Source organism: Porites lutea, chromosome 3 (assembly GCF_958299795.1).
Source record: "Porites lutea chromosome 3, jaPorLute2.1, whole genome shotgun sequence".
Classification (NCBI taxonomy): domain Eukaryota; kingdom Metazoa; phylum Cnidaria; class Anthozoa; order Scleractinia; family Poritidae; genus Porites; species Porites lutea.
The window spans coordinates 12,778,718-12,806,698 of record NC_133203.1 but is presented as its reverse complement, the minus strand read 5'-3'; the positions used below and the strand labels follow the sequence as shown (position 1 = coordinate 12,806,698).

The 27,981-nt window shown below is 39.6% G+C and overlaps 3 protein-coding genes across 6 annotated transcripts in view; all 3 read right to left on the bottom strand.

Annotated features, from left to right (window-relative positions):
* Window positions 1-19: 19 nt before the first annotated feature.
* LOC140930528 (uncharacterized) lies at window positions 20-5,729 on the bottom strand. Its single transcript, XM_073380251.1, has 5 exons — window positions 5,300-5,729; window positions 4,415-4,519; window positions 3,500-3,784; window positions 2,590-2,754; window positions 20-2,179 (listed from the first exon to the last, which is right to left on the bottom strand). Exons 1-5 carry the CDS (start codon window positions 5,448-5,450, stop codon window positions 1,602-1,604), a joined length of 1,284 nt encoding a protein of 427 aa, XP_073236352.1. The 5' UTR covers window positions 5,451-5,729; the 3' UTR covers window positions 20-1,601.
* Window positions 5,730-9,084: 3,355 nt separating this feature from the next.
* On the bottom strand, window positions 9,085-18,039 carry LOC140929387 (uncharacterized). Of its 3 annotated transcripts, XM_073379187.1 has the most exons (6): window positions 17,952-18,039; window positions 15,635-15,939; window positions 15,334-15,531; window positions 14,442-14,597; window positions 11,047-11,481; window positions 9,085-9,341 (listed from the first exon to the last, which is right to left on the bottom strand). In XM_073379187.1, exons 2-6 carry the CDS (start codon window positions 15,930-15,932, stop codon window positions 9,244-9,246), a joined length of 1,185 nt encoding a protein of 394 aa, XP_073235288.1. In that variant the 5' UTR covers window positions 15,933-15,939; window positions 17,952-18,039; the 3' UTR covers window positions 9,085-9,243. The 3 variants fall into 3 exon arrangements, with proteins under 3 accessions (XP_073235288.1, XP_073235287.1, XP_073235289.1); XM_073379186.1 differs by lacking the exon at window positions 9,085-9,341 and having other exon boundaries at window positions 10,707-11,481; XM_073379188.1 differs by lacking the exon at window positions 9,085-9,341 and having other exon boundaries at window positions 10,707-11,481; window positions 14,442-14,534.
* A 6,607-nt stretch (window positions 18,040-24,646) lies between these two features.
* LOC140930527 (uncharacterized) overlaps window positions 24,647-27,981 on the bottom strand; it is a 9,167-nt gene continuing 5,832 nt past the window's right edge. For both annotated transcript variants that reach the window (XM_073380250.1, XM_073380249.1), the window contains exons 4-6: window positions 27,860-27,981; window positions 26,949-27,110; window positions 24,647-26,551 (exon numbers count right to left, since the gene is read on the bottom strand). The exon at window positions 27,860-27,981 is cut by the window's right edge and continues 163 nt beyond it. In XM_073380250.1, the coding sequence (XP_073236351.1) occupies window positions 25,974-26,551; window positions 26,949-27,110; window positions 27,860-27,981 (862 nt within the window). In that variant the 3' untranslated portion in view covers window positions 24,647-25,973. The remainder of the gene's footprint in view (window positions 26,552-26,948; window positions 27,111-27,859) is intronic.

Genomic DNA, 27,981 nt, shown 5'->3' with positions numbered 1-27,981 from the left:
CAAAACCTGGCCGGTAAGAAATTATGTCGATCATAACTGATTAGAAGAAACCCTAAAAAGGTTTCTGAAAACCCATATGATTTTGCACACGTTCATATACTCCCGTTGTTCCCTCGAAAAACATACCTGAATCCAGACCAAAATTGGGCAAAAGTTTATACCTGTTTTGAGGGGACCAAAAAGGCGCAAAAACCCTTCCCATTTGGGGCGGCACATACTCCCTCCCGAGGTAGCATGATCTATGTACGTTTATAGGCAACCACGAGCGCTTCAGAATACGGGAAAAATAGAAATATTTTCGTATGTTAGTTTAATTTGTATTTACAAAATGGAATAAACGCGTTCTTCAGATGTCTATATTTGTAGTCAACTGTGAATGCTGTCGTGTTTTTTAAGGCTTAATATTTTTCCGGTTTTAATAAAGCCCCGTGGAATAAACACTGACAACTTTCGGTCTTTTTTCACTGCACGTGTTTGGCGATAATAAGAGCCCGAGAATTTAATTTAATTTGTTAACCAGTGAATTTCTTGTCCTAATTAAATTAGTGGCCTCTAGGTTTCGGAGGGTGCGCTTTTTTCCTTATGTATGCGTTAAAATTTATTTACAGAAATGACTTTCAGTTTTAACAGATATAATAGTGTCTATTCTGATAAATTAGCGTCCATATAAAGAGAGACAGGTGATATTCTGCTGTCGATAATCAATACCAACGGTAAACTTTATAATTTCTCTGCACTGTAATCATTGTATACCGCTGTCGAGAAACGTTTTCAGTCTCTGTATACTCTACAAAAACATATCAACTCAGAATGGCGAAACTCATATAAATATGGTTGTTTCCCAGGGTGTTCTCCTACTCGGAGGGAACACTCTGGGAACGAAGTTAAATATAAACACACCCCTAAGTCAAATAACTCTTTTTAGTATATACTAAAACAGTGGATAGTGTTTTTCGCGCGCTCTGATTGGCTACTCAATCAGTAAATATCCTGCACTATTCACTGATTCACCTCCAGTTCCTCCGAGCGAGCGACGCCAAACTCGCGTAGGTTAAGAGTAAAATGCTTTCCCGGTTTGCTGCCGTAACAAACTAAGAAATTTCACAACTAATCAAGCAAGCTGTTTCCGAAATACATGAAGAAGGTGACGAAGTTCGGTTTGGAAGTTTTAACAGGTAAAGCTTTTTGTCTTTTTGACTTGAATTTATCGATAAAACCGGTGAAAAAGTTTTTTGCATACAAATGCAAATTAAGCTTAAGTCTTGCGTTACTTTATTTAGTTGACATGTTCATAAATAAGCTTAAAACTAAATTTAATAATCTTTTTTACAGAATTATTTTAAATACAAAAGGAATTCACAACTCCTTTTGAAGAAACCTCCCCGCAAGACCTAAACAAACGCCTTCAAAAGTTTTATTTGTCGCTAAGTTAGTGAGTTAAAAATCATCATTTTGTGCTCAATTATCTCACTGTTTTAGTATATACTAAAACAATTACTCACCTCAGTGTCGGTGGCTAGTATTGGATATTTACCTCGCCGCTTCGCGGCCTCGGCAAATACCTAATACTAGCCACCTCCACTTCGGTGAATAATTGTTATCTAGTCCAAATATGGCACACTAAGTACTCCATATAACTCGATACCAGCCAGGGACATAGCATGCGTGCCTGGCACACTGGTCGACATGTCTTTTATGTGGACTATCTTGAACTGGCGGTAAGCTCTTACTTCTCCTTTCACAGCCCACGTTTTTGTTTTATATGACAAGTCTTTATTTCCTGACAGCATATGTGAAAAACGCTGCGACCTCCAGTCAACTTGATGATGCCTGCCCAGCACACACCAATCATCGTCATTACAAAGCCTACCAAGGAGTTCAAAGTTTTGAAGAAAGTTTCTATCATTGCGTCCGAGCTGCCTCACAGTGTAGTCGGTAAGCCGCAGCGTGTAGTAATCTCCCAAATCCAGACACCATCCCGATCGTGTGGAACTGTTGCCGGGAGTGAAATACTCTAAGATATTTTCAGGGTCTCCACGACCATTACCATCGCAGTAGGTTACTTTCACTCCGGATGACGGTACTCGAGCAGGATTCAGCCACATCCTGACTCCGGCATTGAAAACGAGGTAGTGAATGACACCTTTAGTATCGAAGTCTCCCTCATACCTGAAATGATCTGAAACCAAAACCAACAGAAAAACGTTAAAAGAAAATGTAATGATAATAAGGAATCGCACAATATTGTCCTCTTAGCTTGGAAGAAATATAACTAGTTTTTGGGTATTGAAAATAGACTTAAAAGTGGACCATCTCACAGTAATGGCAACGGATGCCCGCGAAGCAAAGTGCACTTAGTACTGAGGTTGTCTGCAAAACAAACACGGGATGAAAATCGAAGGAAACCGTTTATGGCATGAAGTTCTTCTAAATTAAAAATTCAGTGATTTTATATATTCATAGATCATAAACATTGCACTTTCTGAGAACTAAAGACGGGAAGGATAAAAAAAAACAGTCAAGTGAAAAGTCTCAAATCCTGTTACACTGTAGTAATGAGGAAAGTGGTAACAGTTTGACTGTTCTTACATTCTTTAGTTTGTGATGATTCGCTTCTTAGCCGTGTCGAAGTTCTGCTTTTTTGACACCGAGAAGTTCGTTTACACTCCACTCGTTGCGACTGTCTTCCCGATGAGTCATCGAATAGACAGTCTTCAAAATCATCCTTAGAACTTTGCAGACCGGGCAATCGTCCTACGTAAAGAAAAAAAAACGCTATTTCCTTAGTAATCTTATTGTCAATCTAATTGTTTTACGAATAACAATATATAAATACAAACAAAAGTGACTACCAAAATTGTACGGTAATAACGAGGTTTCGTTAACTCGAGCTTCTAAATTTACCATTGCTTTTCTTATGCTCCGTTCGTTATAAGGTAACGAGTACTTAGTTATATAGAGGTTTGTTAATATCGTTGTTCCACTGTACTAATACAACGTACTTTCCGCCAGAGGTAATGAAGAAACCATAATCACTTCCACAGCTCTTATACCCTTACGGCTGGGCCTTGGATTTCGCAACGTACTGGGCAGAAATTACTTGATAAGGGAGCGAGAAATATTTTGAACAAAGTCAGCAAGTTTTCAAAATTTGGCCGAATCGCTAAGAAGTCAGTGAGTCATAAAATTGCTAGTATTTTTCATTCCGCACTCAACTTACAATGTAGTGATGAGAGAGAGAAGCAACCCCCTGATCATGACTATATTATTCTTTGTTGAGGGCTATAAAAGAGGAGACCACCCAAAAGGGTTTTCTCCAAGCCACAACCCATTTTCAAGAAAAATATCCGAATGAATGCAAAGGGATACAATTCTGCGCACTGTATAATATCTGCGCTTTTGCTGTATTAATTAATATGGGACTATATTTGCAAGTATGACATAAAGGGATATAAATTTTTTTTTTTTTTTTTTCATTTTTTTTTTCTTCAACACTAACCTTCAAGTGTGTCGTTCCTTTGATCGAGCTGGCTTGAATTTTCCGGCAAGTTTGCGTCCTGTAACGCTGTCCGCAACAGTTGCAGCTGTGCTTCTAAGTTCTCACACTTATGTAAGAGTTTGTTCACCTCCAATTCTGAACTCTGTAGTTTGGTCTTTAGCTCATTTGTCTGTGTTTCTAACGCTTCACACTTGATGGACTGTTTGCTTTTCTCTTGTTCCACAAGATCTCGCAGAGTTTTAACTTCTTCGAGTTCGGTTTCAAGTTCAGCGACTCGGTTGTCTTCTGCAGAGAGAAAAAAGACAAAACCCAAACAAAAAAAACAACAACACACCGTTCCTCTTAAGGCATCTAGGTTTATAAGTTTGATAATTTCCAAGTTAAAGATTGTTCTTTGATTTTTACTTAAGCTGAAACCACCTATCAGGCTGCCCAGAAGATCTCACGGGAGAGCAAGCAAAGATCATGAGGAAGGAAATGAAAACGGTGGTTGTAGTTTAGTGAAGAAAAATAAAAAAGAACTTCACTGACGCGTGTGTTGCGAGGGCTTCTTTTTGCAGCACATTGTAGGTGGGGCGTAACAGATAGGATGCTGGGGGAATTCCGTGTAAAACGGAGGAGTTTCAGTGAGAGATGATAAAACATAACGCTTTGTTCTGCCTTGCAGAGCACAAGGAGGGTGGCATATAAAACACTTGAAGGTAAACAAGTAGTAAAACGTGAAGGTGAGGGAGGCGTTTAAGATGTCTAGGCACTTCTGTATATAGGCTGTATAGTTTCAGCGCATGTGGCGCTTAGATTAGCGTCGTGATTCCTTTGATCAGAGCTGAACTTCTCACATTTAATTTTTTCATGAATAAACGTCCTGTGTCAACTGCTTTTATTTAAGCCTCTAATTAAACTTCTTATACTCACGTAAACGTTTGTTCTCTTCAAAACGCTGCAAATTGGTTTTCAGTTCCTCTGTTTGGATTTTCAAATTTTCGAGTTCAATTTCGAGTTCTAAGAGCCTCTTGTTCTCTGCAGAAGAAATAAAATAAAAACATTCAAGACGTATTGTTCTTGTTCGTATACAAAAGATCAACGCCCCTAGCTGTGGAAGACAGTCGGATCCGTCGGATGACCTGAAACCACTAAGCAGCTTTTTGATAATTGTGCAACGGCAAAATAAATTGAGTAAGAAAATGAGGCTCCATTTATATAGAGAAAGATTGCGCTACCTAGGGCGAGTCAAACGAACAAAACGTGACGATCCGTTTACGGAATAAGCGCGATTAAGTTTGACTAAGCGCGAATTCTGTGTTTGATTGACGTTTTCGTAGCTGTCGCCGTCCTTGTTGCTTAAGCTCGATCCTAAACGCTTTGGTTCAGTCAAGACGAGACAATCAGAGCATCCGCGAGCGCTGTTTGCTTGGGCAAAAAGGTCATTCATATAAACACTCGCTAAAGCTGACTCGGTTAGGAGGGTGACCCTTCTACCCGGAACAGGTTTTCTCCATATAAACGAGGCCTAAGAAACAGAAAAATAGCTTTATCAAAATCCTGGAGGTGAAGAGCCTAACTCGTCCCCTGTCGTCTCTCTCTATCTGTCCTTAGTATAGTGCCATCACCCCCTGCTCCCGCCTTAGCTCCCGCCAGGCGGGTTACGCGAAGAAGACTGTATGGGGACGAGTCAGGTGATGAACCACTTCATAGACCCAGGAGCCCATGAGTTAAGTCATGGGCTCCTGCTAAATCATTATCACAACTGAGGAATTTAAACTTGCTTCGTGTTGTAGGTTTGTTGCAGATTTACTTTACCTTCTTTCAAAAGTGAGCAGGCCAGAAATGGTTGTTTCCTTTGCAGTCCCTCAACAAGATTTGAAAAAGCTTCCGGACCTCTTCTCATCAGCATGAAAATTAAATCCTCGTTTACGTCCTTACGTATTTTCTTACTTCGTACCTCGTCCATGTCATCTCGATCTATAATTCCCTTCTGATACAAATAACGTAACAGCGGTTCTGGTTCTAAATCCTTAACGAGTTCTACAATGAGCTTTTGTAGAATATGTTCGCACAGGCAGCCCAAGCTCACGTCACGTGAAAGGATTAGATTAATTATTAGCGGTGTGCGAGCCGGGACGTGACTGTTCAACGAAAGCGGTATTGGGTTACATGGCGGCCGTGAATTTATAAAGGATTTGTATGGGAATCCACGTTATAGATTTAGGAAGATAAATACTCGTAGAAATTCTCAATAAAAAACGTCTTACCTTATTTACATGGTGTGTTCTTGTTTGCTGTGTGGTTATTTTCCCGATCCGGTGCGATTTTAGCGATTTTTTTCATTTCTGAGTTTCCACTACTAAAGAGAGAGCAAGGCCGAACACTTCCAATATGGACAGCCCGCCGAACGAAGCCAAAAATTCCAGGTTAAAATATCCCCACGGCCAAAATTCCACCGCAGAATCCAACTATAAAGGTTAAACTTTCATTTCAACTTTCTAGCCACGCAATCGCATCCCTGCGAGCGACGCCAGGCGGCAGTTTGTTTCCCCGATGAAACAGTAAAACGTTGGGCCAGAACCGCGTACAAATCCACCACGACACAACGACCGTTGAAATCGGCTTGGTAACCTCGTCACGTTGACAAACAAAGACTCACGGGGTACACTAACGCAAATTGTCAACATGAATTTCTGTTCTCATCCTGGGTCCCCTCGGGTCGAATCGACAATACCGCATTGTCTCAATCGACCAATCAAAATCGCGCCGTGTCGTGTTTACAACACGAAAGTTTATGCAAACTCAGAGGAAACCCAGGGAGATAAATATATGTCTATAAACATTAGAAGCTCAGTTACGGCTGACTTCGCGTGATCATGAATATCATGTCGTGATTTATCCAGATCAAATCTTGTTTACTTTTTTAATAAATTGTCAAGGTTAATTTATAATTAATTTCTATTTAGTACTTTATTCTAAATTTCGTTATTTAAATTTGGAAGACGCATCTTTTAAAAGAGGGAAATATAATTGTATGGAATGAGAGCTTTAGGCAATGGATACTAGAGATACCGAGTAGCTTTTCGTATCGTCACGAAAAGCTAATTAATCCGGTAAAAAAGTATTAACGCCTGCTCGCTAGCAAGCTACTCCACTTTAAAATTCGGCGCTGCGCAACTTCGTTTTGTTACAGAATTCGCGCCAAAATCACCGTTGTTATGTGTGAACAGAAGCCGCATCCGGTTTGGTTTTCGTGCTGGCGCTGAAGCGATCTTAGGAGGGCGGGCTTTATAAGCACTCATTTGTACAAGGTCGCACAGGAAGGATTACAAACCCATTCAAGTTATGTCACAATAAAATTACCTTCGTGGCAAAAAAAAACAAAAAAAAACAGCAAAACGCACCTAGTTGTTGCCAATAATGGGAACCATATATAAACATTACAATGTTCGTTACAACAGGGACATGGATGTGTTGGAATGATACAGAAAGGGGACGGAAATGAATCGGTGGATTCAATCACGCGACTGAGCTTTCGAGTTGAAGCTAGAGCTTAACTGCAATCAGTCAGCTGACGTTAAATTAGAAAAAGGATTTCATAGCAGCTTATCAGATATCGCGCTGTGAACATCTACGATAATTTTCATTTCTAACTTTAAAAAGAGGCAACCGGTCGGTTTAGTTTCAATTCACGTGCCATTAATTTCATGCGTCAAAGTAAAACGCACCATGCTATTGCACTGCGAGCTCGGATCCATAAGGATCAATTATGTAAGCACTGTTCACTTACTAAGCACTTATTTAGAGTACATCTAAATAAAACGTGTTGTACTCACTCAGTGTGTAGACTTAAAATGCTCATAATTGCAGTAGCTATCGCAACGGTAACAGCAAAGACATTCGTGCTGCGTATGTTTAGACTGCAAACCTTCTTGCGTTTATTAACGCTTGACTGAATGAATACGTTGACATGCAAGTGTGTATTTCTGTTTTGGGGATTAACGTGATCAAACAACGCTTCTTTGAATGAAATTACCTTCAGTAACTAGTGAAACCTCCACCCATGCTTACCTTGAACCGATTATGAAACGCGGGGCCAGTACTACGTGATGAAATCTACTCACTTCCACTTCGCCGATAAACTTCCTCATAAGTTGTCACTGAATTACCTGACAACTGTAGTCTTTCTGAGCAACAAAAAACAGTTACGCTTGAGCTAATTGTCTTTTCTACATTCCTTGACCTTTAACGCTTGAGGCTATAAAAGATCGTTTTACGCCGCAATCTTAGAATCACACAAGAACCTTGCGAGCCCCCCGGGGGGGGCACTTTAGGAATTTTTGGGTGGGGATGTGCCGCTGGGACCCTGGAACCCTTGACCTATACCAGAGCTAGTTCAGCTGAATTTTGCTACCCTATACTAGAGTAAACTCCCAAAATCCCCCTATCCTAGAGTAGCTGTTTCCCCAGTCTAGGTAAAATCTTCAACCAACTGATCAGTTTCCTGAAAAATGATACCCTATTCTAGACCCAAACGCTCTGATTTATATACCCTATCCTAGAGTAAACTGCTTGGAAACCATACCCTTCACAGCGGCACATACCCATATAGCCCACATATGGCAGTACCCCCCCCGGGTCGAGCCCCTGCTATGCTAATATCCGACAAATGCTCCATTATTGTAGTGTTTTTAAAACATAGTTAAAGCCTGATATGACAAACAACTAAAGGACTGGAAAAATCGTTTTTAGTGAACTTCGATACGTTACTAAAAGTTTATTGTTTACTCTTTAGCCACCAAATTTAAGGTTTAAAGTGTTACTGAAAATTTTAAGTGCTGAGTGTTATTAAGGGACTTCAGGAACTCCAGACCCTCTAAGAATTGCCATAAATTTGTCAGCTTTCGCGAAATATTTTTCACTCCTTCTTTCTAATGCAATCTCAACTGTGTGCGTTGCAACAAAATCGATCTTTTTTTTTTTTCATCCAGATAGTACATTACTGATAGCGACACCATATTAACTAGAAATTAGCTCCCCTTGGTTGTGAGGAAAGGAAATGAGAGCAAATTTTCAAAGGAAAACGGTGAAGGGACAAAGGAAAAACATTCTCCCTTTTTTTTTTTTTTTTGTGGTTCTGTGCGGACTTCCGCGGAAACAGTTTCTTCGTGGGGGAAATCACTCTAGAAATAAATTACATTTACGAGAAAAGATCTAGATTGACTCAAGGTTATAGCACATAATGGATGCTCCGGGTAATCGGCTCCTGTTGATAGCCAGAACTAGGACCGGGCAGTGCTCCCCACCTTAGCAAACAGAGGTGTATCATGGTCGCTTTTTAGAGACGTGACATGAGAATGACAAGAAGTAGGTGTCTGGGTACCTTTTTTCAATTGGTTGTGGTTGGTACAGTTAACGCCCGCGAATTAAGAACCTGTGGATTAAGAACTTCCTGGCAGTACCTCCGTGTTTTGAGGTAACAAACAGTCAACAGGAACAAGCGTATTGAGAACGTAATAAAACAGTCGAGGCTACAGATCAACGGCTAAGCTTTGTCAAGAGAAATCTTACGCGCTACAAGCAACAGCACTCTGGTCCGCCCAAATTTGGAATACGCCAGTTCTGCCATGATCGCTACATCAAAAGTACCTGAGGGTATGGTGGCTATCCCAATGCCATCATATGTCCAGCCACTACATTACAGCAGACGCCATTAGTACCATCCTCCGAGATCCTGCTGTGAACTGTACCTCTAACGCTTATGAGGGGAGTTTCTTTCCCGCCACGATAAACTTGTGGAACAGCTTCCTTCTGAAGTGATTACAGGCAGTCTGAACCTCAAAGGCTTCGGGTAGGCCTGGACAATTTTAAATGAATTGATTTTTTAATTTAATTAATTAAGTTATTTATTTAACGCTTTCTGAATTATTTTGTATTATTAATTATTTTTTGTTTTTTATATCCATGTGATGGCTATATGCTTTTGTGGATTATTTGTCATGAATAACCTTACACGTAAACGCAGAAATGTTGGCGTAATAACCAAAAATACAATAATAATTGTTTTCTTTTAATATTATATCACGCAATGTTTATTATCATTCGAAGCAAATTATTCTTTCTTTTCATTGGCCGAGAGCCCACCACGTGACCTGCAAATAACTACCTACAGATGCGCAATGCCGTCCAACTGTTTGTCTTTAGTGTTTGTCTGCAAATAATATTCTGCTCATGCGTAAAGGAAACCTTGCTTTTCTCCTTCTTGCCATCACTATAGCGTGAAACACGATATTTTGCTCAACCTCGTCCAATAATTGTTAATTTTATGTTTTATTCGCCGTAACGTCACGACTTGCGCGTGACAGATGTACGAAGAAGATAGATCACGTATTATGAATTATAAAAAGTATGCTTGTAAACTGCGACATGAAATTGTAACTGTACATTTTTGGCATGAATAAGATAATTGTTGTAAAAGGTCAAGCCTCAGAACGGAACGGAGTTGAGAGTGTAAACAGCTCTGGCTTTATAAGCTCTTTGCATTTTGGAGGCGAGCTAGCTCCAGAAACAGATACGTACATTGCCGCCCGTTTAGTTTAGTATCATGAGTAGTTTCTTGACAGAAAGTATTTAATGGAAGCTCTCTCTCTCTAACCCTTTCTAGTTAGCTGCACATGAATTTTCGAGGACGAGGTATTCCTTGAATGAGTCTTAACTGCAGCGATCTGATGACTTGCAAAAAAGTCTCATACTGGAATAGCAATAGTTTTCAAACTAACTTGAAAATTAGATAACCATAGCTTTGCAAATGAATGAAACGGACACAATCGTAGACTTTCTTCGGGTGATCTTCAAGATTATAATTCAAAACCTTCAGACTATCTAGCAATACGTCAGCCGCTTCTCAGAGACAACTTCAGAAACATTCAGTCTTCGAGCAAGAGAAAAAGTTCGTAAGGGGATTTTCCCAAAACGAAAACGCGTGATACTGACGCCATACTGAGTCCCAGTTTCCCACATTAACTAAAAAAGTAAAATTCCCTCTGGATAAATTGTGTAAGGCTGGCAAAAAAAAAAACAAAACAAGTGCTATACTTGAATCTGAAATGATGAATTTATGTTATGAATTTCATATCAGTGTATTTGAACCGCGCAAGGAAGAAATACACACAAACTTTAAGAAGATCGTCGCGGTTAAAGACGCAGTTAAACTTACCACTTTAATTTGTTCATTTATTATCTTTTTATAAGTTATTTATTTACATACTAGCGTCTGAAATTCAACTGACTGTACTGTTATTAAATTATGTACACCTTATCATTTTGTCTCTGTGCTCTGTGTTGTAATTCTTTAAGACACAGATATATGTCACACTCTTCAGTTTAACTAGCAGAAAAACGAACACTCATTCACACAATTAAAAAAGTTCTTTAATCAAAAACTGGTATGCTCAGCACTCCATATAGCTCGATACCAGCAAGGGACATTTGACGTGTTCCTGGTATTGAGTCTTCTCTTATTTGGACAATTTGGAATTGACGATAGGCTTTAAGTTCTTTACCTTTTTCCACAGACCAAGTCTTCATTTTGCATGATTTATCTCCATAGTATGACACATTCGAAAACATCCAATCAACTCGATTATGACTGCTCAGTAAACTCCACTCATCGTCATCATAAAGCCTGCCTTGTATCTTAAAGTTTTGTAGGAAATTCCTTGAATTGCTTCCAAGTTGTCTCAAAGTATAGTCGGTTAGCTGCAGCGTGTAATAGTCTCCCAAATCCAAACACCACCCCGAGTGAGTGTAACTGTTGACTGGACTGAAATATTCTAAGATGTTTTTAGGGTCTCCACGGCCATTTCCATCGCAGTACGTTACTTTCACTCCGGATGACGGTACTCTAGCAGGATTCATCCACATATTGACGCCGGCTTTGATACCAAGGTAGTGAATAACACCTTTTGTATCAAAGTCTCCCTCGTACCTGAAATGGTCTGAAATGAAAGAGCCGCACATTAATTCTCACGTAGCTGTGCACTTTCTGAAACTCTGATAGGGTCCTCATATTTTGAGTATTTACTCTCCCTCTCTACCAAATTTTTCATTTCTTAGAACAGATGGTGAAGATTACATAAAAACAAACAGATCAACAGAAAATCACTTCATCTCATGGTAGCTGACTAGTTCTTTCGATAGGCCCTTCCAGTTGCACCCAGGGCTCATATTGCCTAGTCCCTAAGCCTTAATTGTCCGCGCATCATGCGTCGTTGCCATTTTTAAGACACTTAGAAAATTTTTGTCTCGTTATTTAGAGTATTTCTACTAAAAAGAGAGAAAATTGCAACTCAGGGTCAAACCCGGACCTCGAACCCGGACCTTTCGTATCCTAATCCTTCTCCCTTACGACTAAGGTTAGATACATTATGCTGGCGTAATTTGGGGCATAATGCTATAGTCGGATCATCGAGCATAATACCGGCATAATGGCTATTTTTTCCGCATAAAGAGATAAAAAATTATAATAAAATGAATATTTCCATAAATGTAATGACTAAATTTCACTTTCAAGTACTTTTAGTGAGGAGTTGACTTATACTTTCAAGGCCTGGTTGGGCCGTTGCATCATTATGCCAGGCTGCAAACTGATCATAAAGTATCCTGATGATGGAGAGTTCCATTGAAATAAGACATTTTGAGTGCTTTCGAGCATTATTTTTTGTTTATTTCTTTTAAATTTGAAATTGATGCAATGAAATATTGTGTTTCTGACAGTTATGGAAGTATTTTTTTTGTCTGCAGGCATTGGAGTAGGGTATCAAATATAGCCAACATCAGTCAAGCCAAGAGACTATAAAGGGGACAGAGAGGCCATCCCCCCATATACACCCTATTCCATAGGTAATTCGTCTCGAGTTATTTTTAGAATCGGGATGAAGTTTCCTCGCGCGAGGCGTGGATGTTTCGTGGAGGTTTCGCATGACCAAACGCCGTGCAAAACATGTCGGGCGAGAGGCAATGAAAGCGTAAAAAGATCGAGAGCATTCCTGAATATTGAAGCGAAATGAGTCGGCGCTCACCTGGGAAAAAGGAATCGCTGGACTCTTTGACAACCCGTGAAATCAGTTTAACTCGAAGTTGTCGTAACCTCAGTGCTTTAATAAAATGAGAAATTTCGCCGGTCTATTGAAACCGGTCGTTTGTACAATTTAGGGAGTTTAAGATCCAACGACGCGGACGACAACTAGAACGTCAAAAAAAACAATAGGTTTAATTAGCAAAACAACAACTTCGCACGTGCAACACACTTTTTTGTTCATTTCTTTCCCGTTTTTGCACGACTACGACGTGAAAATGCCTAATTTCGCGTTTTATGGAGGACGTAAATGAGCAACGACGAAATTTTATTTCTCTTTCTGAGCTTGAATATGGTCCCTTGAAATTCAGCTTTAGGAGGGTTCGCCTACAATTGACAAAGTAAGTGGGAAGGAATAATCGCTATAAAGACTGAAAAAAAAATAAACATCAAACCAGAAATTGCTCTCTTCAAACTGTAAATTATAAATGATCCTGAGAGAATATTCAGTGTGTTAAGGATTTCCCTGCTCTACTGTTAGCTCTATACAAGAGAGGAAGGGCGATTCTGTTTTAATTTCGGTTTCGCTGACACAGCTTTCGCAGAAATCTCGCTGTAGTCGTTTTCGTCGACAAAAGGAATAGCAAAATCGCTCTCCGCGTCTTCCCCCATTTTGTTCCGCGTCAATTCGTGGAGGACGCGTGGCTCTAGCGTGGGTCGTCCACGCGGAATACATTCGCGCTATGTGATTGGCTGTTGTCCAATCCCCCTTGGGTTCTGCGGTTCTAAAAATAACTCGAGACGAATTACCTATGGAATAGGGTGTATATGGGGGATGGCCTCTCTGTCCCCTTTATAGTCTCTTGGTCAAGCATAATGCTACTTTTCGAGCACAATTTTAGGCATAATTCTGTTGTTTTGAGAGTGACGCTCAAAAGCATAGTGCGCAAATTTTCGAGCATAATGTATCTACCCTACTTACGACTGCACTACCACACTGACCCGCCAAATTTCCGAAAAATTTACTGCGCTTTTCAAAAACAGGTGAATTCTGAAGTTCAAAAGCCAACTGACCTTTGCTTTTTTCGCTGCCGTCAATCACGTTAGAGGACCTCGTAGGAAACAGAAGTTTACTTCAACGGGTTCAAAAGGTCACGGTTTGTGATTTGTGATTGGTGAATTTTGATCCTGTTTTGTGTGATTCTATGTTTCAAGGTTCATTGCTTGTGATCGTAACTGTGATTGACGGTAGTGAAAAACGCAATTGTGACGGCGGCTTTTAAACTTCAGAGTTCGGGTGTTTTTGAAAAGAACAGGGGACCCGATACCTTTCTGTAACTTTTAACGAAAATTCAATTTAGGCTTCAACGTTGTTCTTTCTAACACTATTCAAAAAAGTACTATTTGCCTTGTTGTACTTAATCCAGGGAATATATCGCAGGCATCATGACTAAAGGCTTGGTTACCAATGGTCGCATCGACCATTAAAAATGGCAAGACTGGTTACGAAAGGGAAATAGGCGCCTCGGCCGTACTAGGACTTAGGCAAGGTTTCATGCTCAATTTTTTTCCACAAGGCTCAAAAAATCAACTTTAAAGTATGACTATGAAAATCACTTTTCTTTTGAAAAATGATATGTTGTTACTCATAACTTCAATTCAGAATTATATTTGGGCCTGCCTATCTGAATTTCAACAAAATCAGGTTTCTTGAAAATTTGGTTCAAGCTCCATTTTCTAACGATAAGGCCAATCACACTCTGACAGGACCTTTCTTAGGGTCATTTTCCTACCTGGTCTCGCGGATGATGACTGGAGCTGGTTAAGGTATTTAACATATGCATCCGTTAAAAAGGCAGCCTTTTCCGACTTTGTACTTACAGTTTTTAGTGTATGAGATTTTGTTTCTTTGACGTGTCGAAGGTCTGCTTCTTTGGAACTGCGCGGTGGCCATTCGTCGCGACTCAGGTCTTCCTGTTGAATCAACGGAACTTCGCTTTTTCAAGTCGTCGATCCCAGACAAATTGGACAGTGGCTCTACATGTAACAAGGATAACGTTTTTACTTTTTATTTTATCTACAGAGAAGGAAAGCATAATGTACTCAGAAAACATGTGGATATTGCTGTGTTTCATGGTCCACTATTGCTTGCCGCTTGCTGGCATGGCTCGTAAAACAGGAAGCAAATTTGTCTTCTCAATAAGAAATATAATGAACCTTCCCGGCCGCCTTCTGACATAATACCATTGTCTCGGGTCCATAAAGTAGTCAAGAGTGGATTTGAGAATGACAGGGGGCCGCCTCTTTCCCCCTTTTAAAATTATTTTTAGCTGAAATTGTTGCGTTATCAATAGGATCTTGGAAGTCGAATATCCCATGACCAAAACCAGCAGGGCGTCAGAAGCCTGCCAAACCAATTTGAAGCTTCGAGGCACTAAGATTGTCTGCGTGGGAGGCTAAGAGTAAGACTGCGGCGGCTTAGTGAAGGCGGATACAGACTCTCAAGGCACTAAGTAACATAACGTGGTCACTAGAGAGTCGCGATCTCTAGTACGAAACATACAGTGTGCTTTAAGGTTGTTTAAAGAAATCGTGAACGAAGTGGATCTTTTTTTATTACAACTACATCGGAGAGATGATAAGTGAGTAAAATGAAAATTCGGACACTCTTCGATTGACCGCCGCGCGTGGCTAATGTTAGTATATAACATGTAATATTACTACTGAAATTTCTGCAGAGGTAACTTAATACAAAACTATGGTGGCTTCTTACCTCTTAAGTTGTCGCCTTCGTTAATACTTGATGCTGCAGTGCCGCCCCTTTCATCATGGCTTGATCCTTCCAAACTTCTGTCCAGGCGCAACTGCAACGGTTCTCTCCTGCACTCGGTCTTAAGCTGCTCATTCTCTGTTTTCAACTTCAGCAACTCAGTATGGAGCTCGCTTTCAAGTAGATAGAGTCTCTCCATTTCTGCAAAGTAAGTCCGAAAATTACTATTAGTTTTCCAGTATATAACACGGTTTTTTGTATACTTTTGACCACCCTGAAAAAAAAAACAATTATTGTTACTGACCTTCTTTCACAAGAATAAAAGCAAGGTGAGATTGTCCAATTTCCAGTCCAGCCACAAACTCTAGAAAAGCGTTCGGGCCTTTTAGTTTCAGTTTATAGAGCAAAGCTTCATTCTTATCCTGACGTGTTGGCCTTGAAAGTATTTCTTCCTTGTCGTAGTCATCAAGAGTTTTCACTTGATACAAATAATTTATCGCAGGTCTGGGTTCTACTTCTTCCACAAATGTCATATAGTTCCCTTGGAGAATTTCATTGTGGCGCTTTATTCTCTGCATATCTAACCTCTCCATAATTTCCATGTTGGAGCTGAAAAGCAAAGGCATGATACCCATCAGCATAATTATAAAAAAAAAGTAAAGTTGTCATAACTTCAGTTGAAACTAGGCGCACTGTTGTAAGAATTCAAGGAGGATAAAATCATGATCATAAAAAAGAGGTTCCTCTTATACGTATACTGTGTTACGAGCTATTTAGGCCTACTTCAGTAATCAATCAAGTTTAACAGTAGTATCACTTCATAAAGCTAAATGCTCTTCCAGTTAGCCGTTTACATAGCATTTTTTTGGGAAATAACTACGATGCTAAAAAGACAAACTTTGAAAATGACCTTAGATATGCACTAAGCTTTAAATATCGAATATTAAAATAAATTGTTCTAGAACGATCAAAATTGAAATAGCCAGGCCCCGCCCCATACTAGACAATTTTAATTTTAAAGGTGGCTTTTATTTAATATACAGTTTCTTATAGTAAGGAGAGCTTTTTTCCCGTCCTCAGAAAATATCTTTGAACAATAAATGTTGGCTTCATTAAAACTCTCTTCGAGTAATAAGCAAAGAAACATTCTATTTTTTTCCATTATTATTAAAAGAGTATACTCTTGAAATACTATCTTCTTGAAAACATTTAAAACTAATAAATGGGGAGCATCTGTATCTGTAGATCAGAGGTGCAGAAAATACAAGCCACAGGTGGTAGCCTGCTATTCCTAGCTTACAACTTTCGATCAGTTTCTAAACAGTATCAACAAGTGCCAGTATCCTTGCCATTTTACGACATCTGTAAAGGGGATTTCGCAGCTAGGACGCGTATGATCAAAAAATTATTACTTAGGTTGAACTAGGATTGCATTGGTTATGCATAAGGACTGCTGTACCCTGGGTACCACCGACTTTTCATGCGCGATTCTGGTTTCCGGGTCCGTCTTTATCCTTTTTTTTCTTTTCGTTTTAAATCCTATCTTTGGATTTAGCAATGCAGAAACGTCATCTTTGAAGTTTTTTTAAGTACTTTTTAAATCCAGCACGGGCACAAATTTTATTCATGAATTTCTTCAGTCCCTGATTCGTATAATATAACATTGATACCTTCTAATCCAATACATTTGTCTCATGTTTGATCTGACCTGCATGTAAAGCCGTGCAAATAAGTTCTTGCTCTGATAACCTAGCTGTACTCAATTATAATAAACATTGTTTAGAAGGGAAATCGAATTCGGCAATGGGAAGCACCTCACTTGTACAGGGTCATACAGGAAGGATTAGAAAACCAGTAAGACAGCCATGTCAAAAATGAACATGCAGGGCAAAAAATGTACACACGTTTTTTGTTTTCAACTAAAACTAAGATCCGTAAACGCATCAAAATGCTCGTTTTACAACCACACCGAAGCTTTACTACACAGCAAAAAAGGGGGAATGATGATTCGAAGGAATCAAAGCGGAAGCTTCAGTTTACTAATAAAGAACATTAAGCAACTGACGTTAAGTTAACAAAAGACTTTTTTTGCAACATATTAAATTTCGGCTTTAGCTATTGATCTGTGACATCTGTGTTCATGATTTTTCTAAAGGTTCACTCCACAAAAAGAAGCAACTTTCGCCAGTTTCCACCTTTCCTGTTTAGGTTTTGTGTATCAGTCTTTTGTTTTCTTGCATCAGACTTAAACATTCTGAATGCAACTCGAGCTTAGATCAAGATCAAGACGGATCAATTTGTTCTTCATTTGAAAGCTGTTCGCGCACTAAGGCACCTAGAACGGCAAGAATTCCAATACTATACAATGTTCTAGCTGCGCTCACTTTAAAAAGCAGACTCTAGTGATAGACGATGGTATAGTAGCTATCCGGCAGCCAGCAGCACAAAGATATTCGTGCTGTGTATACATATATGTTTAGACTGTCTACGTTATTGCGTTTTAACGCTTGACTGAGTGTATATTTGCGGAAATGCAAGTTTGTATCAGTTCCTTTTCGAGATTGATAAAAATTATGTAATTAGCTTCTGAATGGAGTTGTCAAAACCTAGTTCATGCTTACCGTAAATCCCGGACTGGGGTAAGTTATGCGGCAACACCCTCAATTTTGTTTCGTCAAATGTGCTTCTTTATTGCTACGTGCGCCAGCTGAAGCCAAACAAAACCAGTTGGACCTAAGCCATGGACTTTCCAACATTCCTAACCTTTGACACTTTTTAAGCTATATTTCAGATATTTCAGTACCGTATAAGGAGGTTTGACGCAAATCAGAGTCAAACACTAAATATGAATCCCCGAGATCTTTGCAAGACGGACTGAATGGGGTTTACCTCTTTTTAGTTTTCTTTGCCCATTACTATAGAGTTTAATGTTACAAAAATGTTACTGTTTACTCTTATAGCCGCAAGCTTCAAGTTTTAATCTGATACCTTGGAAAAAAGTACACACAACCATATCAGCCATAAAACCAAGGCGGAGCAGCCATAAACCCCGGCGGGCATGAACCGCTGTATTTTCCTTCCGGCTTGCTGTTTTGAGGGTCTGAATGGAGGTACCTCGATAACACTAAACACTTCATTTTTTGGCTTTGTAACATGGAATAGTTAAATTTTAGGCATTTTAACACTAACAGTAAAATATTCTTTGAAACAGAAACTTTTTTTCCGCAAAGAAGCAAAAGCGGCTCCAAAAAGGCCAATATTATCTTGTTTAGTATATCAAGGAGTTTTCGGCCATTTTACGACAATTCCGGATTTTTTCAGAAGATTTCCGAAGACTACGTACGATTCCCGAAGACTGTCGAAGATTTCCGAGGACTAAGACAGAGGACCGATCAATGCCGAAGATGTCAGAAGAACCCACCAAACAGTTAACAGTATTTTCTTCGAAACCATTTAACATAAGAAAATTGGCCTATGTAACAGCAAACACCTAAAAATTATGGGCAAATAACACTAAGCATTAAACTCTATTGAGACCCTCTGTTTTGGCTCTTGACTGCCTCCCGGGACACAAATGTCCAGGGCTGGCCACAAGATCCCTACTTTCCTTTTTCATTCTTAGTTCCAAACTTCTCAGAAGTGTGGAAGTGTGGAATAAAGTCAGCACTTTCCCCCTAGTCACGAACCCCTTGTCATTCTTTCCTTAGTTCTACACTTCTAAGAGGTGCGGAAGTGTGGAATAGTCTGACAAAGTCAGGATAATTTCACACTTTTCCCCTAGTCATGAACCCTTTGTCATTCTTTACTTAGTTCTACACTTCTCAGAGGTGCGGAAGTGTTGAATAATAATCTGACAAAGTCAGGATAATGTCACACTTTTCCCCTAGTCACGAACTCCTTGTCATTCTTTACTTAGTTCTACAGTTCTCAGAGGTGCGGAAGTGTGGAATAGTCTGACAAAGTCAGGATAATTTCACACTTTTCCCCTAGTCATGAACCCTTTGTCATTCTTTCCTTAATTCTACACTTCTCAGAGGTGCGGAAGTTTGGAATAGTCTGACAAAGTCAGGATAATGTCACACTTTTCCCCTAGTCATGAACCCCTTGTCATTCTTTACTTAGTTCTACACTTCTCAGAGATGAGGAAGTGTGAAAAGTCTGACAAAGTGTGAGGCTCGCGCTTCGCGCGCGTACGACTCTTACGCCACGCTTTGCCGATTTCTTTACTGATTTTGAGAAAAAAACCGACTGTTTTGCAGTCTAGCCCCTGCCAGGCTTCAAAAAAAGAATAACAGAGTCTCATGTACTGATTAAAGATGTTTAAGCTACTAGAACTACTACAACTACACACTTGTCATCCTCAGGCCAACTCCCCCGCGTAGATTGCATAGCTGTTTATGATGCACTAACTTCTTGGCCTTACAGGTGCCTGTCTTGGAGGTATACAATTTTGTTTGTATCTTTCACTACGAATACAGCCTTCTTTCCTCGCTCCTCACTATCCTCAGGATGATTGTATCTAAACAACTGATAAAGTCGTTGAATTCACTCCGAGTCTTGGTTCAAAGACCCAAGTCACATTCGATTGGGCTCGCATGTACCGAGTAACTTGTCGGTCAAAATCTCAACTACGTGAACTCGGGCCCTGAGTCTCCGTGGCTGTACGTCCCACAACTTGTTCTGCAGTGGGGGCCCTGGCGTACAAGTAGTCATTCAATAACACAGCATCAGGATGGGCTTTTGCCGACGCGTCATAGTATATACACCTCATGCAGTCTCTTCTCGAATTACTGGTTTATGGGGGATATAAAACTCCCCCCCCCCCCTTCCCTGAGCTGGTTGATTAGCATTCTCCACAATTCCCTCAACTTTCTGATCTCGCTGTATGCTTGTTCTACTCCTGTTGGCTTCAGTTTCTGTTTCAGGTTTCCCAGCCGACGAAGACTCCCGTGCTCGTTGGAAAGAAGAGGTGGGTGATTCTTTTCCAGGGTAGGACTGCTTCAAAATATATAAAATGTCAGCAAGCTCACAGCAACAAACCAGTGGTGCCGGATCTCCCAGTTGTAGATCAGTACAATTAAACTTGTAGAAAAATATGAAATGGCAAACTGATCCTTATGGCAAGGCGATGAAGAAGTAAACAAAAGAATAAAAGAAAGGAATATATTTAAACAAATTGCTCAAACCTTCTTCAGGGGCTAAAAGATAAATGGAAATAAAACTAAAAGTTCGTAACAAATAAGAATTTGAAAATGTGACAATAAAAATAATGGATTGTTATTGGTATAGGAGACTAGGTGGTATCATATCTCAGTGAGCTTCGTCAAGTCTATTTATTCCTAGAGGAGATAATGTGTTTTCTTTGTGTATTAAATGAGCTTCTCTAGCCTTTCTCACTGCATCTCGGTTGCTGCGTATGAGTTCAAGTGGGATTAGAATGACGTCGTTGATTGAATGTTTAGCTTGTACTGCTTCATACCACCCCGCTTCACAGCGCGTCAACTGCTCACAATTCGTGCACTTCACTTGCTCATCTTCAGGGGTGTCAGCAAGTCCCATCACATCCAAATGACACAGTTTCTCATAATTCACTGGACTGGTTTGTGTAAGGAGCATGTGTGCAGAATCAATTTCCTCTCCAGGAATTATTATTACACAACTTATGTCTGAGTGTCGCAAATAGAAAAGAAATTGTAGGTTCTGCCACAATGATATAGCCGACAAATTCAGTTATTGTTTTTAACATGAACGGATTCCAAGAAATGGTCCTGAATTTAGAAAATGTCTTCACTGCAGATTTATCTGAACAATCTTATGGGGATGATTATAAAATGTCTAAATAAAACTATCCAGATTAAGGAGAACAATTTTTACGAAATGGAGAGCTATCTGCGGGGGAAGGTTTCGGTTGCTGTTCTTGCACCTTCAAAGCAACAAAATCCCCGATGGTACTGTTGACAAGGTGAAACAAGATTCCTCTGAATAGGTCACATTCATCAGAAAAATACGACCAGCAAGACGATAAGCGATACGCACGATCAAGCATGGTTTTTAAAAGACCACAAATAAAATAAAATATTTATTGTAGCTTACACTTTTATGACTAATATATTATCGTTCCCCAAGGGTCCGAATTCAAAATCTTTAAAATATCACTCTAACTTTGGAAATCAGGTTGAATCTTTCATCTTCGTTTTGGCAACATCTAGTCCCTTATTACAGAGGGCCACAAAAGTCATTGTTTATTCAGTACATACCTCTTATCTTCGCAGAAAAGCCGGAAAGTTTTCGCAAAATATTTTGGAGCGAATTTCATGACTGAAAAGGAGTATGGAATTTTAGCGGTTTCGGAATCTTGGCTCAATTCCTCTGTTACGAACGCTGAAGTAGAGATTGAGGGGTATAAATTGATTAGGCTTGACCGCCATAAACATCTCGCCCTTCAAACAGGACACAGGAATGGATAAGTTATACATGAGTGTGATCAAGGATGCCCTACCAGTTATACTTCCAGTCCTGACAGAGCTTATAAATAGATCGCTATTAACATCAGTTTTTTCCATCTGCTTGGAAAGAGTCCGTGGTGATACCGATATTGAGGGAAGGGGATCATGAGGTTGCTAATAACAACCGGCCAGTATCACTGCTACCCGCTCTGTCTAAGATCTGCGAACGAGCAGCTCTTAATCAGTTAACGGAGTACACAACACGTCAGGGCTGTTTAACTGAACATCAAAATGGAAACAAGAAGCACTCGACAGAAACACTCCATATTTTCATGTCCGATATGATTCTCGAAGCAATGGATCGAAAACAAGTCACAGCGTTGGTTCTGTTGGACTTGTCAAAGGCCTTTGACAGTATCGAACATGGGATCCTATTACGTAAACTTCAAGAACTGGGTGTGTCTATACAGGCCATGAAATGGTTTAGAAGTTATCTGACGGACAGGAATCAGTGGGTGAGGATTGTTTGTGAGGTGTCAGATCCTCGCCAGGTAGCTTATGGTGTACCTCAAAGGTCGATCTTGGGGCCAGGCCTTTTTAATATATACATCAACGATCTTCCAGCTGTCCTGTTACGTGGATGATTCCCAGCTCTATCTCTCGTTTCCTGTCCAGGAGACAGCCATGGCTTTGGAACATTTGTCCGAAGATTTACAACGGATTACCGCCTGGTGTTGCACACACAGCTTACTGATTAATCCAGATAAGACTAAGTTATTGCTTCTTGGAACCCCGCAGATGTTAGCTCGTGTGCCGGAGGGTTTTGGAGTTACGCTACCTTGTAAAGAGATTCTGCCGTCTCGTTTTGCAAAAGATTTGGGGGTCATCGTGGACTCGCGCCTTAGTGTTGACGAACATGTAACCGAGGTTGTATCTAAGTGTACAGGTAGCCTGTGCCAAATCAATCGTGTGAAACATTTGTTTGATAGGTCTACGCTCATAACCATCATAAATTCATTAGTGTTCAGCAAGCTTTTCTATTGTTCGTCCATGTGGTCTAGTACAACAAAAAAGAACATTGCTAGGCTTCAAAAAGTTCAGAATTTTTCGGCACGGATTGTGACTGGCGCAGGAAAGTATGAGCACATCACGCCGATGTCAAAGGAACTCCACTGGTTGCCGGTTGCTAAGCAACTGGAGGTTAGAGACATTTTAATGGCTTTCAAATGTATAAAGGGATTAGTCCCACCATCCTTGTGTAATAAGTTTTCGACAAGAAGCCAGGTGCATACTAGAAATACTAGGAATAAAGATAAACTTCATCTTCCATCTTTTAGATCAACAACAGGTCAGCGATCTTTCTCATATAGGGCTGTTCAGCTCTGGAATGACCTTCCAGAAAGTTTAGCAAACATAGAGTCATTTAATGTTTTTAAGAATGCGATTAAAGGACGTGCACTTGACGAGTTTTTAAGCCATTGACACTCAATAGGTCTTACTATGCATATTTTATATTTTTTAAATAATATGGTAATGTTATATCACTTTCAAATGTTTATTTTAGATTTCTATTGTTCATATTAGATTTTATTGTAATTGGTATGAGAAAACCCATTTTAATTGGATGTACCAATATATTTGACTGAATGATTGACTGAGATCTAAGAAAGGTTTGATTGTTGCGCACAATTAAAATAGAAACACCCAAAAAAGTTAAAACGTTCCAAATGATCGAACTTAGTAGTGACGAACATTGTTAGAGTTCTGCAGTTGTCCTCAGTTTCTTCTCCAAGGGTAAGTATTTGATTCGTGGTCTGAATAACTTCAGTAGGGTTTAGGCGATCACTTTAATTTGTCTATTTTATTTTTTTCATTATTAATCGTTAACATGTTGTGAAACGCAAAGTTTTAGTTTTCATGAAGGATCTATGTAGTACAAAAAATACGTAAATGCCACTGAGGTCTTAAGTTTGGCAGTTTGGCAGTTCTCTTTGTTGTTTCCGGCGACACAAAAAATTCACATACACTTGCCAAGATATAACATATAGATTTAGCTAGGGCTAAAGCGAATCTCTCTTTAATATCTTATATTTTCTAAAACAAAATATAAAAATTAATCGTGTAATGCTTTTTCTCTGTTATCAATGTCAATGTAGACATTAAAATTAAGTGGAAAAAAAGAATCGGCTTTGCTTTTGTTGTTTTTATCTCTAAACGTCCGGGAAGCTATGCGATTTAACGCCTAAACGCGCGTGTGCTTGAAATGCAAAATTTCATCCTCGCTTACATGAAGGAGTGGAGTACGTGCGGACGTACTCCGTACGGACGACTTTCTCAGAACCAAAATTTCTTGGATGCATAGATTACCAAATTTTCTTACCGATGTTGCTCCGCTGCGCGCGCTTCGCGCGCTCGAGAGCTCCGCTATAAAAGAAAAAGACAGACTTACAGTCGGGGCTTCAGACTTCCCATTTTCGGCTTCTCGTAAATAGCTGTGAAAAACTATCTATTTTGTACCAGCTACTCACTTAATTTTTTTTTCCATTATTTTTCTTATTCTTGTTCAGTAAAATTAGGGTTTCCTCTTCCCACAAGGCTAATACTTTTGAAAGGATAAATCTTTACTGAATTGTGTCAAGTTTGATGAATTGACTAGATGAGGAAAATGGATGAAAAGTTCCCCAAGATGTGGGTTCAAGGTTTTTGTTTTTTTTTTTACTTAAGCTGAAAGGACGTTTCCCTGATTAATTTCGTGCTTGAGTGCGATTCATTAAAGGAAAAAAGTCTAGTTCTTTTTCTCCAGGAAGCAGTCAAACCTCATCAAGAAAGGTCAACTCGTATTTAGCGGTCCCCGTCAATCAAGCGTTCACTTACCAACTTTCTATCGACAATTTATTTTAGTTGATATTATGAGACAATCAACCTGTATTAACACACGTTTTACCGTATATGTACTGGAAGCAAAGTTTATATATGCATCTCATTAATTACTTTCTGTAGGGCCTTATACTAAGTTTCAAACAAAGCTTTGACTTGCCAATCGATTGGTTTTGTTTCATCACTCTCTTTCACCTCTGTACTATTGAGTTTAAATTTGTTAAAAAAGGAAAAAATATTTAAATAATACGGTCTACAATGATCTTTAAGTCAATCAAGACTGGTGGCATCCCGGGGGGGGGGCACTCATTGGAATTCTTGGTGGTTGTGGGGTGTGCCGCCCGGTTCTCCAAGTCCTGGCCCTATTTCAGACCCAAAAATGTCACTTTCCACACCGTTTGAAAACCTGGCCTGTAAGAAATTATGTCACCGTAACTGTTAGAAGACTAACCCTAAAAAGGTTTTTCAAAACCCATTTTGAATTTGCATACATTCATATACTCCCGTAGTTCCCTCGAAAACCATACCCGAATCCAGACCAAATCGGGCAAAAGTTTATGCCCGTTTTCAAACCAAAAGGGCGAAAAAACCATACCCTTTGGGGCGGCACATACTCTCTCCCGGGGTAGCATGCTCTATGTACGTTTACAGGCAACCACGAGCGCTTCAGAGCACGGACAAATTAAATAGAAATATTTTCGTATGTTAGTTTAATTTGTATTTACAAATCTCTTGTTCTTCAGATGTCTATACTTGTAGCCGACTATGAATGCTGTCGAAGTATTTTTCAAGGCTTAATCTATTTACGGTTTTAAATAAATATAAAGCCCCTTGGAATAAACACTGACAACTTTCGGTCTTTGTTCACTGTACGTGTTTGGCGATAATAAGAGCCCGAGAATTTAATTTAATTTGTTAACCAGTGAATTTCTTGTCCTAATTAAATTAGTGGCCTCTTGGTTTCGGAGGGTGGGCTTTTTTCCTTGAGTATGCGTTAAAATTTATTTACAGAAATGACTTTCAGTTTCAACAGATATAATAGTGTCTATTCTGATAAATTAGCGTCCATATAAAGAGAGACAGGTGATATTCTGCTGTCGATAATCAATACGGTAAACTTTATAATTTCTCTGTACTGTAATCTTTTATACCGCTGTCGAGAAACGTTTTCAGTCTCTGTATACTCTACAAAAACATATCAACTCAGAATGGCGAAACTCATATAAATCATGGTTCTTTCCCAGGGTGTTCTCCTACTCAGAGAGAACACTCTGGGAACGAAGTTAAATATAAACACACCCCTAAGTCGTATAACTCTTTCTAGTCCAAATATGGCACACTGAGTACTCCATATAACTCGATACCAGCCAGGGACATAGCATGCGTGCCTGGCACACTGGTCGACATGTCTTTTATCTGAACTATCTTGAACTGGCGGTAAGCTCTTACTTCTCCTTTCACAGACCACGTTTTTGTTTTATATGACAAGTCTTTATTTCTTGACAGCATATGTGAAAAACGCTGCGACCTCCAATCAACTTGATGATGCCTGCCCAGCACACACCAATCATCGTCATTACAAAGCCTACCAAGGAGCTCAAAGTTTTGTAGAAAGTTTCTGTCATTGCATCCGAGCTGCCTCACAGTGTAGTCGGTAAGCCGCAGCGTGTAGTAATCTCCCAAATCCAGACACCATCCAGATCGTGTGGAACTGTTGCCGGGAGTGAAATATTCTAAGATATTTTCAGGGTCTCCACGACCATTACCATCGCAGTAGGTTACTTTCACTCCGGATGACGATACTCGCGCAGGATTCAGCCACATACTGACTCCGGCATTGAAACCGAGGTAGTGAATAACACCTTTAGTATCAAAGTCTCCCTCATACCTGAAATGATCTGAAACCAAAAACAACAGAAAAACGTTAAAAGAAAATGTAAAGATAATAAGGAATCGCACAATGTTGTCCTCTTAGCTTGGAAGAAATATAACTATTGAAAATGGATTTAAAAGTGGACACCACCTAGCAGTAAAGGCAACGGATGCCCGCGAAGCAAAGTGCACTTAGTACGAGGTTATCTACAAACAAACCCGGGAAGAAAAACTAAGGAAACCGTTTATGGTATGAAGTTCTTCTTAATTAAAAATTCAGTTATTTCATGTATTCATAGATCACAAACATTGCACTTTTTGAGAACTAAAGACGGAAAAAGGAAAATAAATAAATTAAGTTCAAGTATCAATCCTGTTACACAGTAGAAATGAGGAAAGTGGCAACAGTTTTACTGTTCTCACATTCTTTAGTTTGTGATGATTCGTTTCTTAGCCGTGTCGAAGCTCTGCTTTTTTGACACAGAGAATTCCGTTCACACTCCACTCGTCGCGACTGTCTTCCCGATGAGGCATCGAATGGCTCTTCAAAATCATCTTGAGAACTTTGCAGACCGGATAGTCGCCCTAAGTAAAGAAAGTAAAAAACGCTCCAGTGTTAGTAGCTTCATGATATATATAGTCGATCTAAATGTTTGGAAATCACAGTAAATACGAACCGAGATAAAAGTGAGCCAGTTGACTGGCAAAGTTCACTATAACGCGGTCTCATTAAATCGAGGTTTTTAATTATCACTTTTGCTTTTCCTATAGCATATCGTTAGTCACCGAGGACCCAGAGTCGTTAGAGAGGTTCGTCATATCGGTGTCCTACTGTAATACAACGTACCTTTCCGCCAGACATGATAAAGAAACTATAATTACCTCCACAGCTATTACACCCTTAAGGCTTAGCCTCGGATTTCGTAATACATAGAGCCGAGGAATTACTTGATGAGGGAGTGAGAAACTCTGATGGAAACAAAGTCAGCAAGCTTTCATGATTTGGCAGAATCGCTAAGAATTCATCAGTCAAAGAAGACAAAAGAATTGCCAGTATCTCTCATTCTGCACTCAATTTAGTGATGAGGGAGAGAAGTAACCCCTGACTATCTTATGCTTTGCATTGTTGAGGGCTATTAAAGAGGAAAATACCCGAAAGGGTTTTCTCTCAGTTTCTAGAAATATATACGTATGAATGCAAAGGAAAGTATCAAATAACAGACACACTTGTGTATTATTACCTACGCTTGTGCTGTGTTCAATAATATGGGACTATTTGCAAGTATGGCATAAAGCGATATTGTTTGATTTTTTTTTTTTGTTTCAACACTAACCTTCAAGAGTGTCGTTCCATTGGTCGAGTTGGCTTGAATTTTCTGGCAAATTTGCGTCGTGTAACGCTGTCCGCAACACCTGAAGCTGTGCCTCTAAGTTCTCACACTTGTGTAAGAGTTTG